General features: G+C 43.9%; 1 protein-coding gene across 1 annotated transcript in view; it reads right to left on the bottom strand.

Moving 5' to 3' along the window:
* Positions 1–20,794, bottom strand: part of GART (phosphoribosylglycinamide formyltransferase, phosphoribosylglycinamide synthetase, phosphoribosylaminoimidazole synthetase) — a 71,144-nt gene that overhangs the window by 15,184 nt on the left and 35,166 nt on the right. Inside the window, exons 13-18 of the mRNA XM_077479953.1 lie at positions 18,693–18,802; positions 16,349–16,547; positions 8,044–8,295; positions 6,258–6,410; positions 4,413–4,616; positions 1,646–1,795 (exon numbers count right to left, since the gene is read on the bottom strand). Of these exons, the coding sequence (XP_077336079.1) occupies positions 1,646–1,795; positions 4,413–4,616; positions 6,258–6,410; positions 8,044–8,295; positions 16,349–16,547; positions 18,693–18,802 (1,068 nt within the window). The remainder of the gene's footprint in view (positions 1–1,645; positions 1,796–4,412; positions 4,617–6,257; positions 6,411–8,043; positions 8,296–16,348; positions 16,548–18,692; positions 18,803–20,794) is intronic.

Below are 20,794 nucleotides of genomic sequence, written 5' to 3'. Positions count from 1 at the left end.
ACTGGAGGCGTGGTTGAGCTCGTGTTCGGCACACATGTCTTCAGGCATCATGCCTGATGAAGGAGCATGCATGCTCCAAAACGTAAACCCAACCACGCCTCCCGTCCATCACCGATGATGTGCTAGTTGTGTGACCATTTTAGGCATCAGGAAATACCGGTGCAGGAAATGCTGACCACCACTGCTGCCCAGCTGGACTACAGGAGCCCAAGCTACTTATACACTATATTTCACCAAAATGTGAGAGTTGATCTTACTTTTGAATTGAATTTTAACTGACATACTGCGCCGCTTCTCTCTCACAAATAAGACTTGGCAAGTTTAGCAACTTTGGGATGACTTTAAAAAGCGGTTTCTGCTGTCACTTTCACTGGCAGCTAATGGAACACAATCTGTACTTCATTCGCTTTAGTGGGGTGCAGTGAAGACCACATGAAATCGAATAGAAACCATGATGATTAAAGAGAGCAGGTTACACAAAATGTTACCGGATAGGAGGATTGTCATTGCAATCACTATATAATAAAGGTAAAAAAAAGAAAAGGGGGGGGGGGGGATGGGGAACAAAAACATCCAAGCACTTAAGGAAAAAACAGACCCACACATGACAATGTATATTATGTTGCACTTTAGGTAGGCATATGCATACAAGAATGGCAATCGCACCAACAAGTTACCGGTCACTGCACAAGCCAAAAAGACAGCAATCATTCTAGGGCAGTGATGGTGATCCTTGGCACCCGAAGGTTTTGGAACGACATTTCCCATGATGCTCAACTACACTTCAGAGTGCATGGGTATCATGGGAAATGTAGTTCCAAAAAATCTGGGGTGCCAAGGTTCGTCATTACTGTTCTAGGGCAATCACTCTAAACTGATGACCTGTAAGGACTTTAATGCATAGTCTTAGGACAATATAGTGTACCAAGGTTTGCGTTTTTTTTCACAGGCGCACACAATTTTAGGGCTTGATATGTTGGGTGTCAATTAACTTGGCGAAACCTCATCTTTTTTTTTTTTTTTAAATGCATCATCTTTTATAAAAGTTACCAAGAAATTGGGTAATATTGTGTTTGTGCGCAATAAACGTAATATTACTAGCTTTTTTTTTTTTCTGAAAAGGTGATAAACCTCACATATTATGCTATTTAAAAAATTAGAACTGCCACCATTTTATTCCGCAGTGTCCAATCTTCAAGCCTAAAAGGAGTTGTAAAGTCTCAAGGTTTTTCATCTCAAGGCATTCAGGTGAAAAACCTGTGCTGCAGCTGCCCCCCAGAGCCCCTCTTTTTCTTACCTGATCCCAATCATTTCAGTGATGAAGATGAGCAGAGCAGCTGCTGTCTCGGGTCCTGGTTGGATAGATTGATAGCAGCGTGAGCCATTGGATACCACTGCTGTCAATCAAAGCCAGTGAAACAGGAGTCCTGCTGTCTGCGTCAATGGATGCAGCAGGACTTGGGAACGCGCCCGCATGGGTGCCCCCATGGAAAGCGGCTGTCCGTGGGGGCACTTAATGAATAAGGGGAGCCAGGAGCACCTCTGGGGGACCCCAGAAAAGAAGGATCGCTGCTGGTCTGTGCAAAACCGGTACACAGAGCAAGAACAAAAATGATGAGCCTTCACAATCAATTTAAATGCTTACCGGTCCCAGAGATAAGAACAGCCACTCTGGTTCTTCCTGCAGTCCTCTGGTCTTGTCCATTACAGACAGATGGGATCGCATATTTCTGCAGCTGTACATTTGTTCCAAGCAGAGCTGCTGTCAGATTTCGGACTTCCACACCGCAAGAATCTATCAGACAGACAAGAAGTCACCTTCTCAGGCATTCCTCACCTGAATATTAACTACATCTAAATAGGATCACATAACTAAAGTGCCATTTCTATTCAGTGCAAGTTGAGGCATCATTTTTTAGTAACATTGCAACCAGTCTTCCTTTTGCAAAAAGTTGGAAATGTAGCAATGTACATTCTTAGCAATGAAATCTGCAGAGCATTGCACCCTCGATCAGTGCACTGTGAGAGCACCGAACAGGCTTTAAATTTTTTTTTTCCTCAGCTATACAGAGGTTTGTGGTCTCACAGACATGTACACAATTGTAGGGCTTGACAAGTCGGGAGCCCATTTATTCGGCGAAAACTCATCTTTTATAAATTTACCAGGAAATTGGGTAACATATCATGTATGTGTGCAAATAAAAATACTATACAGGAGCTAGACTTCATGTTATGGAGCTATAGAAAGTAGACATGTGCACTGACAAAAAATATGTTTGTTTTTGTTTCATTTGTGTTTTTTGCTTTAGTCAGAAATGCGAAAATTTTAAATTTGAAAATTCAAAAATCAGAAAAAACTAATAACTATTAAATTATAGGTATTGGAATTGCCTTTCGAAATTTGGCTGTTTGTGAACGTGACAAATACAAATTTATCTGAAGTTACGAATTATCCGAAATAACGAATGCTGCATCTAAACAAATGGAATTGAATAATAAAAAAGGTTATTGTTAATTAGATCATTACGTTCCATTCTTTTAGATACGGCATTCGTTATTTCAGATAATTCGTAACTTCGGATAAATTCGTACTTGTTACGTTCACCAACAGCCAAATTTGAAAGGAAATTCCAATACCTATAATTCAATAGTTATTTCTAATTTTCATTCTTTCCGAACTTCCGAAGATTCAGAAATTTAAGAAATCTGAAATGGAAAAATTCAGAAATTTTGGAACAAATTTGTCAAAATTCTTTAAAGTGGTTGTAAACTCTTACAACCAACCTTGACCTACAGGTAAGTTTAGATTAAGGCTTACCTGTAGGTCCAAGAAATATCTCCTAAACCTACACGGTTTAGGAAATATTTGCCGAAAGACAGGCACCGCTGTCTACAGTGCATGCGCTGTAGACAGCGGCGCGCAGGCGCACCGCGGTCAACGGCGATATGCCGCGAGCATGCGGGGGAGTGACGCCATTGCGGCTTCGCCAAATGACAGCGGCGGAGCAGCGAGACCCACCGAGAAGATGGATGCGCTGGACTACAGGGGACAGCGGTGTGACTTCACTGGCTCCTGTGTCAGGTAAGCGACACATAATGGACTACTATGCGATGCATAGTAGTCCATTATGCTTTACCTTTGCAGGGAATGAAAGAGGAAGTAAACCCATCAGGGTTTACTTTCTCTTTAAAAAAACGAATTCGGAACTAAATGTGTCTAAAAAAGTGTGGCTGGACTGCAGAGTGGTGCGAAATCGCTGAACTGCAGAGTCCAGCTGCCCCTCTCAAGCTTCCACAAACGGCTGTAATTATTCCCGAAATCACACCTGCCACCTGTCTCCACAACTACTTGAGGGAGGGGATGGGGATGGAAATGGGAGGCAAAAGTAAGACAGCCAGTTGCAAAGGCACAAGACCTGTACAAGACCTGTGACTGTGCAGAGGATTGATACAGACCTAGTAAGCAGATGGCAAATGCAAGAATTCACTTTGAGCAATTCGCACCTGGAAAAATGCAATTGTGCAATTAGAACTACTGCGCTGAAATCAAAGAACAAAATGCTTAATAAATAAGCACTCTGCGAATTTGGGTTTTGGACAACGGTGCGATTAAGCTTCCTAAATTTAGGTGAATCGTGGACTAAAAACGTAGACTGAGCTTTCAATGGATAACTAATGTTTCCACAAAGCACAATGCGTGGCGTACAGTGCACTGCATTATTATTCATTTTAAATGGCACCTCAATGTACCGTGGCAACGTAACACATTGCGCTTCCATCGTCTGCAATTTCTGGATTGTGGTGATGGAAAAAATTCTGCATGTTTGCATTATGATGGGCCCTCCTTTGGTCTCTATGCCACTTGCATTCTAGACACGACTGGAGAAAAAAAACAAAAAAAAAAAAAACACCTATGTTTAGCCCCAGTGTACCCCTGTGCCTATAAGGAGGGGCGGGCTCCCTCCAGACTCAGCTGCCCATCCATTATAATGCATGTGCTTCTATTGTGGTGGCTCTCATATATTTGGAGTAAGGACTACAGAAAATATCGGGGTCTCTTGACTGGGCTCTGTAGCTTACGCATGTATTTGCAAATGTGTGCAAACAAAATCCCTGTTTTTACCGCATATTAGGATAAAATCGGTTGGTTGCAGATTGTTGGAGCTGGAAATTTGTTTGGTCTGTTTTGCATGAGATTCTTTCCATGTGCTCCTTGCTGCAAAAGCCAGTTATAGGTGGGGCAGTGGCCATTTGTTTGCCCTGCGTTTGGCTAGCCCGTGCCTGGCAGGATGTGAAACATGGACTCTGCCTCCATGATGGAAGGGGAATTTAACCTATTCTGTTGCAAGGAAGATAAATTCTCAACTCAGAATGAATATATACACGCATTAACTCCCCCATAAATACAAGACCTGCAGGACGGGACGTCACTTCTCCGATGATCCAAGCATCCTCTGCAGGCTGGAGATCTCTCAGAACCTCCTCAGCTTGTGTTCTCTCCACAACCAAGATGGCGCCAATCCCACAGTTAAAGGTCCGACTCATCTCCTCCTCTGACAGACCCCCCTGCTTCTGCAGCCAGGAGAATATTTCCGGGACTTTCCAACAAAAGGCATCTGAAAAAAAAAAATGAAAAAAAAAGAAAAAAAGGAAAGAGGGTCACATGCATTAGCCAGAAAGGAAGAAGGAGGTAGCTCTACTTTTGCTGGGTAAAAAAAAAAAAAAAAAATCCCCTCTGGGTGATCTATGTACATTTCAGAGATTATCAAACTTTGTAGCAGACTCCTACCTTTTGTTTTGAAGAAATATAGTTTGTGGAAAAAAAAAAAAAAAGAAGGACGTCAATTTTGTTTGGGAGCCACGTCGCATGACCGCGCAATTGTCAGTTAAAGCGACGCAGTGCCGAAACGCAAAAAGTGGTCTGGTCATTGGCCTGCAAAATGGTCCGGTCTGAAAGCGGTTAATAAACCGCCCATATGGACATTATTATTGTTTTTAATTGATGTGACAACATTGTCATATTTTCTGTAAAAAAAAAAAAAAAAAAAAAAAAAAAAAAAAAAAACCCTTCCCTTTTGGTGCTGCACTAATTAAAGTAGTTGGATATTTTGTTACAATTAAAATAAAACTAAATTTGCATTTACATGTGTGTTCTATGGTGACCTCTTTTGGAGATATCCGTTTCTCGTACTTTTTTCTTTATGCCTTTTGGTCACCCGAACTCCATTCTATCATTAGATATGAATGGTAGTATCTGCAATATCTAAATTATATTTAAGTTTAGGTTGATCAAGGCAACCCTTGTTATTAAGATGAAGAGTGTGACATCACCCTGCCTCTCTACCACATCCAATCAAAATGAATGCTTTTATTCATTCATAAAAACGCAAAGCATTCTCTAAATGGCACCTGTGCAGAGTAGCCAATCTCCTATGTTCAGAATACAGCAGGGTAGTCGCCCAGCATGTGACCTGGAAGCAAGTGGAGATCACTGGAGTAGCAGTGTCCAGGGGCATCAGTTATGTACATAGTTACCCTGGTCCAAATTCAACCTATAATACCATTCTCCATAACTGAAATTCATTCTAAACTGAGCTCCAAAACATCAACATGTCTATTTTATTGCTATGATTATGTACACTCAGAAGCTGGGAGATGGTGTTTGTGCAGACCACTGAAAAAGCAACTGTAAGATTCCGGGTGACATGTAAACCGCATCATTCAAGCCGAAGTGTCAGACACAAGAAAAGCTGGCATATGTAAATACACTTTCCCAGTTATTGTAACACACGTTTGATTATTTAGATGCTGCGAAAAATGCCTCAAAAGGGGTTGTAAAGGTACCCGTTTTTCCCCCTTTTCTTACCTGACCCCTCAAAAGTCCTGCGCGCTCGCCCCCGACACACTCTTCACCGCTCAGCCTGGCCGCTGATTGGTTACAGTGGATGGATTGAAAGCAGCACAGCCAATGTCTCGCGCTGCTGTCAATCACATTCAATGACGCCAGGGGGGTGGGACCGAGTGATACAGCCACTGTATCACGGGAGCATGCCCACAAGCACTCCACACCACGCGAGGGAGCTCGCATGAAGGTGTTGGGTCCTGGGGGGGAGCCGCCGAGGGACCCCAGAAGACCAAGTAAGACAGTAAAGGTAAGTAAAAAAAATTATCTTTAGTGATCCTTTAATTGCAGCTGGATATACAATATATTGATATAAATTAGCTGTTAGATTTAGTTGCCATTTTTTTACTTTTACCTAAATTGACTCCGAGGGATGAAGGCAGAACCCTGGGAATGTTCTCCAACAGACCTCCCCCAGTGATGTGCGCATAGGCTTTCACACGGCCTGATTTTAAAATGGGCAAGAGGGTTTTGCTGTAGATTTTTGTTGGAGTCAGTAAAATCTCACCTGTTAGAGAACAAAAAATAAATAAAATAAAAAGTATATATTGTATATATGTTTATAATAAAGATACATTAAAAAGGTTATAAAAAAAAGACATTAAAGCGTTTAACACCTCCCCCCCAAATAAAAATACGGTTCCCTTAAAGCACGTTATGCAGCACAGTGCTTGTGCTGTGTCATTTGGCCCCTCTATCACCTGGCTGATCCTGCCTGGCTATAACCTTCCCCCTGTACGCCTGACTCCGATATATCAGTGTATGTGCCTCCATCATGCGCTGCCCTGCTCTACTGTCCTCATGCCCAACTGCTGCTGCTCCCATATCTGCAACTAAGTCCTCCCATCCTCTACTATAATACGTGTGCCTGTGTAACGTAAAAAATCTGCCGATCTGTACCTATATGGCTTCGGCTCCCGGCACCCTGCTGACTGTCGGCTCCCGGCACCCTGCTGACTGTCGGCTCCCGGCACCCTGCTGACTGTCGGCTCCCGGCACCCTGCTGACTGTCGGCTCCCGGCACCCTGCTGACTGTCGGCTCCCGGCACCCTGCTGACTGTCGGCTCCCGGCACCCTGCTGACTGTCGGCTCCCGGCACCCTGCTGACTGTCGGCTCCCGGCACCCTGCTGACTGTCGGCTCCCGGCACCCTGCTGACTGTCGGCTCCCGGCACCCTGCTGACTGTCGGCTCCCGGCACCCTGCTGACTGTCGGCTCCCGGCACACTGCTGACTGTCGGCTCCCGGCACACTGCTGACTGTCGGCTCCCGGCAACCTGCTGACTGTCGGCTCCCGGCAACCTGCTGACTGTCGGCTCCCGGCAACCTGCTGACTGTCGGCTCCCGGCAACCTGCTGACTGTCGGCTCCCGGCAACCTGCTGACTGTCGGCTCTCTCCTCTCTTCCCGCTTCCTCCCCGGCTGACGTCAGGGGGAGGGCTTGGTCCCGCCCACTGGAACTGTGAGCCGAGAGAAAAGAGCTGAAAAGTCAGCTGTGCACCGGGAGATTAGATTATATAGGAAGAATTAGGCAGATTTTTTACAATGCACAGGGACACTTATGGTACAGAGGGGATGGGAGGATTTGAAAGAAGTGAGTTAACGACTTTAAAGCGTTTGTTAACCCAACGTTTCATATTCCTGATATGTGCCTGCTGTATTACGTACCTATAAAAAATAAAATAAATAAAAAAGTATTCTGTTCTCTGTGTGAAATCCCTGGTGTTCCTGACCTGCTAGTCCCTCTGCTTTCCTATTAATAACTGACAACACTAAGCAGGAGAGTACACCGTGGTCAGTTCTCTAGCTATGCTGGGAACTCAGTTTGCTCTCCTCAAAATGATCAGACTTGTCCTGACATGCCCCCGCTGCACAGCCATTCACTGGGAAGCTTCGTGTAACTGCTCCTTCTCCTCCCCTAGCTCTTATGCAGTGGAGAACAAAAGGAATGTGATCACTTATAAAAGTACTTTATGTATGGCCAGCTTTGGTATCCAAATTTCTTCCTTCACAAGAGGCTTCTGGCTGGATTATTTCATACTAGCAATCAGGTAACATTAAACTTCGCAGAAGATCTGAAAGTTGTTTTAACTTTGCAAAAACCATTATTACGTGGTTACTCCACGGATACAGCGCACACTCACCAAGTGTCTGCGTCCCACAGCCAAAGGGAGCTGGAGAGGAGAATCCCAGGCTAGACTTCTCCAGAATCTTCCTCACCAGACTGAAACCATTGCTATGGACCCCGGAGGAAGCCACACCGATAACCAGATCCCCTGCCGTGATCCTGTCCAGTAATGGCAGCATGTGGCCCCTCTCCACCGCTCCTACAGCAAACCCAGCCAGGTCATACTCCCCCAGGGCGTACATGCCCGGCATCTCTGCTGTCTCACCCCCTGCCAGGAGAACAGAACACATATTATACAACATTAGCAAAATAAAAATAAAAAGTTATAAGAAAAAGGCAACACACAAAAGAATAACAAAATCTGATAAGGGTATCCCTTTCTGCAGGATTTAGGTTTCATCGTATATAATCGCTCTTATATTAACCACTTAAGCCCCGGACCATTTTGCAGCTAAAAAGGACCAGGCCCCTTTTTGCGATTCGGCACTGCGTTGTTTTAATCGACAATTGCGCGGTCATGCGACGTGGCTCCCAAACAAAATTGACGTCTTTTTATCCCCCCCAACAAATAGAGCTTTCTTTTGGTGGTATTCTCTGTGGTTTTTATTTTTTGCGCTATAAACAAAAATAGAGACAATTTCGAAAAAAAAAAACAACGAATTTACTTTTTTCTATAATAAATATCCCCAAAAAATAACTTTTTTCTTCTTCAGTTTAGGCAGATACGTATTCTTCTACATATTTTTGGTATAAAAAAAAATTGCAATAAGCGTTTGGTTTGCGCAAAAGTTATAGCGTCTACAAAGTAGGGGATAGTTTTATGGTATTTTTATTAATTTTTTTTATATATTTTTTTTTTTATTAGTAATAGCAGCAATCAGCAATTTTTTTTCTCACTGTGACATTATGGCGGACAGACAAATTTGACACATTTTTGGGACCATTGGCATTAATACAGCGATCAGTGCGATTAAAAATGCATTGATTACTGTAAAAATTTCACTGGCAGTGAAGGGGTTAACACTAGGGGAAGGGATTAAGTGTGACCTAATGTGTTTCTTACTGCAGGGGGACGTGGCGTGTGAAATCACTGATCGTTGTTCCCTATGACAGGGACTAGGAAGCATGGGGAGAGGTTTGTTTACACTTACCTCTCCCCATTTTTCAGCTCTGTGACCCGATTGCGGGACACCAGCGGCGATCAGGTCTGCGGGTACCATGGGCATGGTCACGGAGCCCACCCCCATCCTCAAGCCATTTCTTGCATGGGTGTCACAGGAAAAGGTAGGGAAAATATCCACAAATATATTACAACTAAAGACTGCAATAATGCACTGGACTTTGGTTTACACCCATGAATTTTTTTATTAGTACCAGACAAAATGTTTGTCTTTTGTTTCTTATAGGGCAAATATCCACAATGGGACTACAGAGTGATTTTAACCCTTTGCCACTCCAACACTAAAAATGTGCTTGTACAGGTGGAGGAAAGCTTAAAGTGTTTGTTACTAAGCCCACAGAAATAAAATCTGTCTGTATATGCAGAATAGCATGCTGGTTATATTCACTGAGGAACTTAAGGGGTTAATCCTCAGCACTGTGTAAAAAGGCTCCGACACTACATGGACAGATCCTTCCCTTCTGCGTGGTCCATCTTGGTAAGGCCATATAATACAGTGAGGGTAGCCATCCTGCACATGCTCAGTTTAGTCTATATTGCTGGAGAGAACATTTCCTGTTTCAGTTGAACTGTTCAGGTCACATATGGACATCACATATGTGGGTGTGTATACAGGCTGTGGTGGAAATCTATCTGAAAACTAAGCTCTGGACAAACTGTGCAGTTTATGTGACCGTGGTTTACAGATCAGCAAAAAAAGGTATACAGTGGCAGTATTTTAATGTAAAAAGAGGATTTATAAAAGAGGTGGGCACTGTGGGGGGGGGGGGGGGGGGGGGATGCAGAGGAAATATTTTTAAATTACTGGGTTTAGTAACACTAGTATATGGATAGCCAAAGCTTGTTTTCCAGTTGCAAATAGAGTAGGGAGGTTTGTAAACTGGTCATATTTTTTTTTTTTCATTGCCATCTGTGTCCCAGCTTAGAAGACTTGCTCACTCCTATTGTTCTGGGCACAGAAACAAAAGCCTTAAGCTCAGGTCACACTTGTGAGACCCCAAGTCGTGTGACATGTGAAATCCCATGTTAGCCAATGAAAGCTTTCTTAAATTAGCACTACTGAAGGAACTCGGACTTTAGAAAAGGTTTGTATACTACTTCAAGGTGACTTCTATCTGACTTGGGCCCATAGGACTTTAAACCTCCCTGGCGGTATGATTCTGTCAGGAATTCTATACCAAAAGCGGTACAATTCTTTTGCATGGAAATTTGGTGTTATGTATTATAGGCCTGCAATTCTTAGTAATTACTTACTAAAACCTGACCAAACAAAACTCTAGTAGACATCCCAGATGTGATAAAGTTTGAAACACAAAATCATGAATTATAATCTGATAAATATACATTTTATTCAATAATGTAATGCAAAATAATGAAATTTGTCAAACAAAGAATTCAATAAACATTCCGAGTGTGATAGATTTTGAAACAAGGCACAGCACACAGTCCAACATCACAATCCGGACAATAGAACCGGCTTTCTTTTCGGACATTTTTTCTTTGAGCAGCAAACCACACACATTCTGGTAGGTGCTGCCTTTTTTGCGGTTGGTGGTATGTAGTCCACAAAGTGACAACCTGTTAGGCGTTCTGGGTTGACAACGACAACAGCATGTCGCCCAGGTCCGATCGCATATCCTGATGGTGTCTGGTGTTTGATGAAAATCTGCTCAGCCACCTTCCAGGTAAAAATCGGCATGAATAATAGGCTTGCGACTCTGTGCTCTGTACAGGATATATGCATTCCAAAGGCATTGCTCCAGAAGATGACGGAAATTCTTTTAATAATATTTTTTTTTGCTGCTTGCGCATAGCCGGATAAAATGTCATTGCCTGATCGGTTCTATCGACACCTCCCATAGTGCAATTATAGTCTATCACGACTTGCGGCTTCAGCACATCTTTCCCACGTTTGGTGTGGACCATGGCAGTAGAGGTATTGTGCACCGTGCTCATGAGAGACACGTCCTTGTCTCGCCATCGCATTGCTATCATCTTACCCTTCTGCCAGGCAACCATTTCTCCGGTTTTTAGTTTTTTCCTGGAGAACAGAGATGGCATGTCACGTTGATTAGGCCTAACAGTACCATACGCATCGGTCTTGTTTTTTAACAAAATCTCCAAAAGTTCCGGAGACATATAGAAGTTGTCCATGGTCACACAATATCCCTGGTTCAGCAATGGCTCCAGCAGTGTGAGGACTGATGATGTGGCCATCCCATAGCCGCTGTACCTGGGGTTGAACTTCGTGCCTTTACCGGTGTAAATGACCGAATTCCATATGTACCCGGTGGATGACTCGCAGAGCATGTAGAATTTTATGCCAAATCTCGCTCTTTTGGATGCAATAAATTGTATCCAGCTCAGGCGTCCCTTGTAGGCCATCAAGCTTTCATCCACGCAGACGTCCCTTTCTGGCACGTAGGTCCGCTGGAAATTGGTAACGATAATTTGCCATACCTCCCAGATTTTTTTTTAGTTTGGGTGCAGGATGCGTGGCCTCAAACTCTTCATTGTTTGTGAAGTGGAAATACTTCATGATGAGGGAAAAGCGGTATTCGGACATCACGGTGCCAAAAAACGGAGTGGCTAGTAATTTATTGGTGGTCCAGTATCATTTCTGGAGCAGTTTCCCCACCACCCCCTGAAGAATAATGAGTCTCAGGAACTGCCAGATGTCCTCTTTGGTCACTGGTTCCCACTTTCTGTTTCGGGAAAACCTGGCATGCAGCGTAGCGGATTGCTGTACTTGGTAGCGGTTTGTCTCTGTGACAATTTTTTCAATTACATCCTCAGTGAGGAATAATTGCAGGTATGCCAGAGGGTTGTCACGTTCGACATCTACCTTCATCCCAGGTGATCCAGTGAAGGGGAATCTTGGCAGCACTACCTGGTCTGTATCGCAGTCGAAAGGGCACCAATTGTGCACATCTGAGGTCAGGTGCAGGATCATCACCGCTGTCACTTGTCAGATCCGTGTCAGTGTCAGACGACAAATCTCCCCACGACTCGCTATTGCTAATTTCTGCGAGCAACTCCGTGTCGCTACCGCTGTCACTCAGCTGGTCCAATGGCCATTTTGTAGCGAAGTGGCGCTTTTTTGATGCCATGTTATATTTTATTCTATTGGAGGCAAGGGGCACTGTATAGTTTATCAGTCAGATAGAGATGATACAGTGTAATCCTCTCAGATTACAATGTATCACCTCTATTTATGTGTTTGTGTTCACTTTTTGAAATTCCCGCCCAGTTCCGCTCCCGTGCGCCGCTTCTGCTCGCAGGGAACTGAACCAGGAAGTCAGGATGCCGTGATCTCGCCGGCGATCACAGGGGAGGACAGCGGAGGACAGCGTAGAAGATCGCTGGAGCGCCGGGAGAAGGCAAGATCTCCACTGGCCGCTCTGCAATATTACCCCGAGCGTGACTCAGGGTTACCGATAATACAAGAAAAAAACAAACCTGAGTCACGCTCGGGGATACCGCCAAGGAGGTTAATGGAAGTTGCCTTCAAGTCGAATTCTTATCTTTAGAAAAAAAATTAAAAAAAAATAAATAAAAAAGACCCTTTCTTACCTGAACGTTCCAGTGACAAGCACAAGTTTTGTCCTCATTGGATAGATTGATAGCAGCAGGAGCCATTGACACAGGAGTTAGGGGGTGGGGCAGAGTCCTGCTGTCTGTCAATGGACACAGCAGGACTTGGGCGCACGCACGGGAGCACCCATGGAAAGTCTCTCCGTGGGGGCACTCGATGCAGAGGAGGAGCCAGGAGCGGCGCATGGGGACCCCAGAAAAGGAGGCTCGGTGCGGCCATGTACAAAACTCTTGCACAGAGCAGGCAAATATAAAACTTTTTTTTTTCTTCCTATGAAAGAACTTTTACAATCACTTTGATAGGATTTGGATCCAACATTACAGGAAGATTCCCCAGGCATTGCCGGACTTTGCTGCAAAGTCACATTCGAGTCGCGGCAGTGTGAACCGAGATACATCATCAGGGGGTATGCCATGATTTGTTGCCTCCTGCTTGGTAGCTTGGTATTCGGACAGATGGCAAGCAGCAGACATGCATCACTTGTAGTGCAGGTTGACTTGAGCTGCAATGAATCATCATCATCACAGCCGTTGGCCCTTGGGGGGGCATATATACATACACTCTAGCCACCCCCCCCCCATTAATATAAGTAAGTCGATGAATCTTCAATTCATCAATTTAGTGATTTAAAAGTAGATTTTGACTCTGCCAACACAATGGACTGTGGTAGAGCTTTGAACTTTTGTTGATCGGATCTGAATCAACAAATTTCGGTGTTGGAATAAAGGTTCATATTCATTAAAAAGGATAGATCACAAAATGCTGAATACCACGTGGCATTTTTTGACATTTTAATCAATGATTAATCACTTGCTTGCAATTGCTCATACTTAAACCTATCACAAATCGCTACATGTATGGATCCCTTTATGGCTGGATTTGTGTGTGCCGTTAGTTCTGTTCTGGCCAGGTGTCTGGAAGGTGTCAATTAAACCCTTTGCCTTTTTTTGGCAATCCTGACAACAGTTTGTGTTATGAAAGTTTTAGGAGTGTCTATCAGCATAGGGCTCAGACAGGAGACATGGTGGTATGTTCCTATAGCATGTTGCAGGTATGTTCCTATAGCCCGACACTTCCGCTCTGCTCTGGCAGGAACAGAATATAATAAAAAAATAAGATCAGGTGATTACCCAAAAGTAAAAAAAAAGCACAGATTTTGGTGGATATGGCTTGGATGCCCAGGTGAATGGACACTTCTATTGAAAGTCCAACCATACAATCGTATCAACTGATCTTGCTGGCATGAACCTCTAATCCAGGGGTTGACAAATTTGCTTGGAATCTAGCAGCCAGCTTAAAAAGTTAGGAGCCAGGTCCGTGACGGCGATCCGGACCTGTCCCTGGCCTGACATGGAGACGAGAGGGGAAGATAGCAGCGCCGTCGCCGCCCCCCCACCCCCCCCCCCGTCTCCAAGTCATTGCCCATAGCTCTTAGAGGGACATTTTTTTTTTTTTTTTCAAATGACAATTTTTTTTTCAATTGCATTTTAGTGTAAATATGAGATCCGAGGTCTCTCTGACCCCAGATCTCATATTTAAGAGGACCTGTCATGCTTTTTCTATTACAAGGGATTTTTACATTCCTTGTAATAAGAATAAAAGTGACACAACATTTTTTTTAAAAGAACAGTGGAAAAAAAAAAAAAAAAGTTAAAATAAGCAGAAAAAATAATAATTTTTAAACGCGCCCTGTCTTGCCCGCATATAAAATCGGTGTTCGAACCACACATAGGAGGTAGCGCCGTGATCGGTAGAGCGAGAGCAATAATTCTAGCCCCAGACCTCCTCTGTAACTCAAAACGTGCAACCTGTAGAATTTTTTTAAACATCGCCTATGGAGATTTTAAAGGGTAAAAGTTTGTCGCCATTCCATGAGCGGGTGCAATTTTGAAGCGTGACATGTTGGGTATCAATTTACTCGGCGTAACATTATCTTTCACAATATAAAAAATAATTGGGCTAACTTTACTGTTGTCTTATTTTTTTATTAACTAAATTATTTTTCCCAACAAAAGTGCGCTTGTAAGTCCGCTGCACAAATACGGTGTGACAGACAGTATTGCAACAACCACCATTTTATTCTCTAGGGTGTTAGAATAAAAAAATATATATAATAATGTTTAGGGGGTTCTAAATAAAGGGAAGAAGAGGCAGGTAATATAAAACAGGCAGAGGAAGAAAAGCTTCATTAGCATTGCTGGTTTGTCATACCAACGGCGACCACAAGAGGGCGCCAGATTCCATAAGGAATCATAGGACCGCAGAAGGCCTCAAAGCAGCGGCCTAAATTTTCGGCCGCCGGCGGAATGGCCCGACGCGATCACGCTGGGGGGGTCCACAGAGACAGGATACCCCCAGCTGTGCTGCCCCAGGCGCGAGGTCGCTATTTCTAGTCGCCAATGCGACCTGGCGCCCGGGTTTTGTCGAGCCCTGCTCTAATCACATACTATAGACGCTTTGCTGTCTCTACCAAGCATTCTGCATCGAAAGTAGACCTCAGAATACATACTATAGCAATGACCAAGCACAATAAAAAGATCCAGATTATTACAGATGAACATTAGTGACTGGTTCTCCAAGTACCACACTTTCAGAGCCCATTCCTGCTTTTCAGATTCGACACAAATAACGGAGCCAAACCTTGCAAGTGTAAGAATATCAGTTCAGGACCGTACCCAGATACTAAACGAGCGAAAATGAATACTGCACCACAAGCAGTTAATTCTTTTTTTGCTTTGAACCCTTTACTGGATATGGTGAAGGAATCACCTCCCATTGAAAGTGTGGCACAGTAAAACAGATGGCAATTGTTCTTGTTTCATCATATTCTAAAAATAACAGGATTATTCCTCATTTCTGGAAAGTGTGCAGAACCATGCAATCAGATGCACATCCAGCACCTCTACTACAGGGGTGCTCAACCTGTGGCCCACAGAGTCCTCTGATGTGGCCCGCAACCTCTAACCAGAGAAACATATGCTCATGCTCTGAGATGGCGTGTTGGCAAGCCCAAATTGCGATAAAACAGGTTTCCGACTTGCCATCCCAAAGCATCGGAGTGCATGAAGCCGATGCCAGAAGCAGGCAGCAATGGAGGCAGCAGGAGCCTGCATAAGCCAACGCTTCCTCTGTAGCACCAAATCCTGCCCCAGGTGGAGTGATACCCAGAGCACAGATGTAATAGAAGTCTATGGCTCCATGCAGCTAACCAGCAGAACAAACCGCAGCGCATCAATGTGATAGCTGCCTTATAGGGAGGCTCAGGACAGTAAAAGGCTAGTTTACATTTGCAGTTTGGAAATTAAAAAACACCATAGTTCATTGTGGCCCGAAACGGCTTACCAAATCATATAAATGGCCCTCACTCTCCAAAAAGTTGAGCACCCCTGTTCTAATTTATAGTGCAAATATAGGCCAATATTATAGAGCCCTTTATTCCAAATTGTACCTAAAAGCATGAGACATTAGTTGTCGGAAGAGGCACTGAACAGTGTGAGAGTTGTGTGCGTTTTTTTTTTTTTTTTTTTTTTACAGAAGGATAGTTACCCAGAAGAGCACATCCAGCCATTTGGCAAGCCTTGGCGATACCAGAGACCACAGGGGCCGCCACAGACACATCCAGCACCCCACAGGCAAAGTAGTCCAAGAAGAACAGAGGTTCTGCTCCCTGCGCCAGGATGTCATTCACGCACATGGCCACTAGATCCTGTCCGATGGTGTCATGTTTGTTACATGCCTGTGCAATCTACAATAGGGAACAATGAGAGGTAATTCCACTTTCATGGTGGAAAAAAAAAATAGCAAATGAAAATAAATATAGTATAAACAATTTTGACTCAAGTCATATTGTAAATGAATGTTATTAAAAAGGGACATTTCCATTTCAATCTGTAGCTCTGTGATTTTCTATAAAATGCAATAAGGCTACCTGGAGGTGTTCTGTACATAGAATGCGTACAGAATGCCCTCTCACATTTTTGACGAGATACTCCCAATAGAAAATCCCCTCCAAAAAGGGATGCAGACCCTGCATTTTTCCTCAATGGAGCCCTGCAAGTGCAGCAGCTGATTGAGAATTATGAAACTACTCCCCATTAGGATAACTTACCAAATGGACACAGAAACATACAGGGATTTCTTCAGAACAACAAAAGATACAACTCTGCAACAGTTTGTTAAAATCCTTGCAATGTACATAGATCACCCTGAGGGGAAAGTTTTTTTTCTCAACAAGTTACTAACTAAAAATGTTAAAAATAAAATTTAAACAGCCTTTTCAGTAGAAACATATATAGCTGAAAGGCAATAACAAATTTCATATGAAAATGAATAAGTTACCAGAATTCACTAGTAAAGCCGTGAGTTTAAAAGAATTGTGGTGCTAAACATGGAGGCTACCACTGAGACCTCTTCTAAAAAGGTCAGCTGGTGATCATACTAATCCCATAGCTTTTCAGGCCTGGAGTTCTATGATCAGTCCAAATTCCCCGACTTAAAGTGATACTAAAGTCTGTTCCCCCCCCCCCCATTTAAAAATAACAAACATGTTATACTTACCTGCTTTGTGTAGTGGTTTTGCACAGGGCAGAGCGGATCCTCCTCTTCTCGGGTCCCCCGCCAGCGCTCCTGGCCCATCCCTCCTGACAAGTGCCCCACAGCAAGCTGCTCAGGTACCCCCCGAGCCAAGGCTACATGCGTCCATTGAGACACAGCCCGCTGTTTGGCCCCGCACTCTCTCATTGGCTCACTGACTAACAGCAGCAGGAGCCATAGTGGTGCATTGTATCTCAGCCAATAAGGGAGGGGAGTTCTGGGCAACCGAGACTCTCCTACAACATTGCTGGATTGAGATGGGGGCTCAAGTATTAGGGTGGCTGCTGCACACAGGAGGAGTTTTTTTTTTATCTTTATGCAGGAGGATAAAAACCTTCTGAATTTAGACTTTAATGATTGTTCTGAGTCAGCGACTAAGGCAGGCCATCGATTATGTAATTTTATTTGCTTCCAGCACAGATGGAAAGAAAGTTGCTCAATTCCCCCATCAGTTTCGCCAGCTCTATTTTGTCCTGCCTGCGGGGAGCCTTTCCTGCCAGCAGAACATGATGATTACTGTTGCCAGCTATAGCCATTCAGGAAAAACCTGACAGACTGGTTGTACACAAGTCGAGCGTTAGAGCAACGCGTGTGAAACTTGTGGATTAGATTTCTAGAAAAAGGTCTAAATAGCCAAATTTATTGGATATCCAAAAGAGCAGTTTACACAATACCACAACTACTCCATCGCAAAACTGGACTTCATATTACAACCAAGTCATGAGGTACATTATGTGGCCAAGGGTATATGGACACCCCTCCAATTTATGGAGTTCAAGTGTTTCCCGTGAAGGGTACGGTTATTGTGAAAGGATACAAAAAAGACAATTTAGACAATGGTGATCTAACCTTGGAGGCAACTGTTTGGGGAAGTTTCTTCCCCCACTTCAACATGCGCTCCTGTGCACAAAGTCAGCTCCATAAGGACATTGTGTGCCGAGTTTGGTGTGGCGAGCCCTGTCCTTGACCATACTGAACACCTTTGATGGATTGGAAAGGTACTGGACCTCACAAATGATATTTTGGCTGAATGCACCCATTCTCTAGTCTAGACACACCAGAAGCCAATGGAAAAACCTTTACCAGAAGAATATAGGCTTATAAGAACTGTAAAACCGCTCCAGATTTTATGGCCATGGCTTGGAATCGGAATTCCAACAAGCTCACACAGGTGTGATGGTGAAATGTTTCCAAGCTTTTGGCCACATAATATATGTAGTCCTCAACACGCTATTGATTAAATTACTAGCAGCCATCTACGTCTGTCAGTCATTAATATTCTCTTGTTCTAAATTACCTTCAATTTTGTGCCAACGCCATCTGTACCAGACACAAGAATAGGGTCTGTATATCCTGCTGCTTTAAGGTCAAATAATCCAGCAAAGCCTCCAAGCTCCGCATTGCATCCTGGAAAAATACTCAAATCAGTACAAAAAGTAATATACATGAGAGTCACAACTGCAATGACGGGAGAACCAAAATCTGTAAAAGGCCCATTTATACTGCTGTGCTTCAGACACTTTCTATGAATGAATTCTGCACCATGTGTTTTCGGGTGGTTTCTGATTAAAAACGTACCGAATATCCCAGCAATGCTGCGGGTCTCATACAGGGAAGCAATCCTGCCGTTTATCTGCCCCTCCTCACCCCTGGTCTTCAGAAAATGCCATGCATTCTGTAAACCATTCACAAAACATAAGGCATCCTGTAAATGGATGATAGGAGGGGCGGATAAAAGACCTGATTGCTTGGCTGCAGGAGACCTGCAGCTCTGATACCTACAGCATGCCTGAAGAAGAGCAGTAACTGCATTTACCCGACATATTAGAACGTATGATAACTTTTACAGTGAGGAGAAAAAAAAAAGTATTTGACCCGCTGCTGGTTTTGTACGTTTGCCCACTGACAATGAAATGATCAGTCTATAATTTTAATGGTAGATTAACAGTATGACACAGAACAGCAACAACAACATCCAGAAAAGTTATACATTGATTTGCATTTTAATGAGTGAAATAAGTATTTGATCCCCTAACAGCAAGATTTCTGGCTCCCAGGTGACTTCTATACAAGCAACAAGATTAAAGAGAGCGCCCCTAATCTCAGCTTGTTACCTATATAAAAAGACACCTGTCCACAGAAGCAATCAGATTCCAATCTCTCCACCATGTCCAAGACCAAAGAGCTGTCCAAGGATATCAGGGACAAGATTGTAGACCTACACAAGGCTGGAATGTGCTACAAGACCAATCGCCAAGCAGCTTGGTGAGAGGGTGACAGGAGTTGGTGGGAATATTCAGAAATGTAAGAAACACAATCTAACGCTCAGTCTAGGGCTCCATGCAAGATCTCACCTTGTGGAGTTTCAATGATCATGATAAAGGTGACTAATCAGCCCAGAATTACACCAGAGAATCTTGTCAATGATCCCAAGGCAGCAGGGACCATAGACACCAAGAAAACAAACTCAAGGTTCCCCTGCTCAAGAAAACACATGTACAGGCCGATCTGAAGTTTGCTAATGAACATCTGAATGATTTGGAGGCGAACTGGGTGAAAGTGTTGTGGTCAGAGGAGACCAAAAATTGAGCCTTTTGGAATCAACTCAACTAAAAAAAAAAAAAAAAAAAAAAAAAAAAAAAAAGAGAAGAGAGAATATTATGCTTTGGGGGTGTTCTTCTAACAGGACAGGGCAACTTCATATCAAAAAGGGACGATGGACGGGTGGGAATCTCCTTCCCTCAGCCAGGTCATTGAAAATGGGTTGTGGATGGGTATTCCAGAATGACACTGAGGGGGGTGCAGTTACCTGGATAATCCAGGTATCTGCACCCACTTCCGGGCAGACCACCGCAGACGACCCCCCCCCCCCCCCCCGTTGTGTTCTGGGAAACACACAGTTCCCAGGACACAGCGGGGGACCAGAAGAGACGCGCAGCGCGACTCGCGCATGCGCAGTAGGGAACCAGGCAGTGAAGCCGCAATGCTTCATTTCCCTATTCCCTGACAGAGGATGGCGGCGGGGGCAGCAGCGAGACGAGCGATCGCTCGTCATCTGCCGCCGACATCGCTGGACCCTGGGACAGGCAAGTGTGATTTTATTAAAAGTCAGCAGCTGCAATATTAGTAGCTTCTGGCTTTTATTATTTTTAGGTGCAGAACCACTTTAAAATAAAACTACCATTAAAACTATAGACTAATAGCTTGTCAGTGAGCAAACTTACAAAATACTTCGCCCCCCCCCCTCACTGTATGGTCTAGAACAAGGGTCTCCAAACTTTCTAAGCAATGGGACCATTTACGGTCCTTCAGACTTTAGGCGTGTGATATGGTCATTGGGAGTAGAAATTTTCCTGGTGTCAGTGGAGTAAACAATGCAGGTTTGATTTTGGGGGAAGG

The sequence above is a fragment of the Lithobates pipiens genome, unplaced genomic scaffold (assembly GCF_037356315.1).
Source record: "Lithobates pipiens isolate NorthernLeopardFrog02 unplaced genomic scaffold, aLitPip1_a1.2 Scaffold_16, whole genome shotgun sequence".
NCBI lineage: Eukaryota > Metazoa > Chordata > Amphibia > Anura > Ranidae > Lithobates > Lithobates pipiens.
The sequence above is the reverse complement of the archived record's forward strand: the minus strand, read 5'-3'. Positions and strand labels throughout refer to the sequence as shown.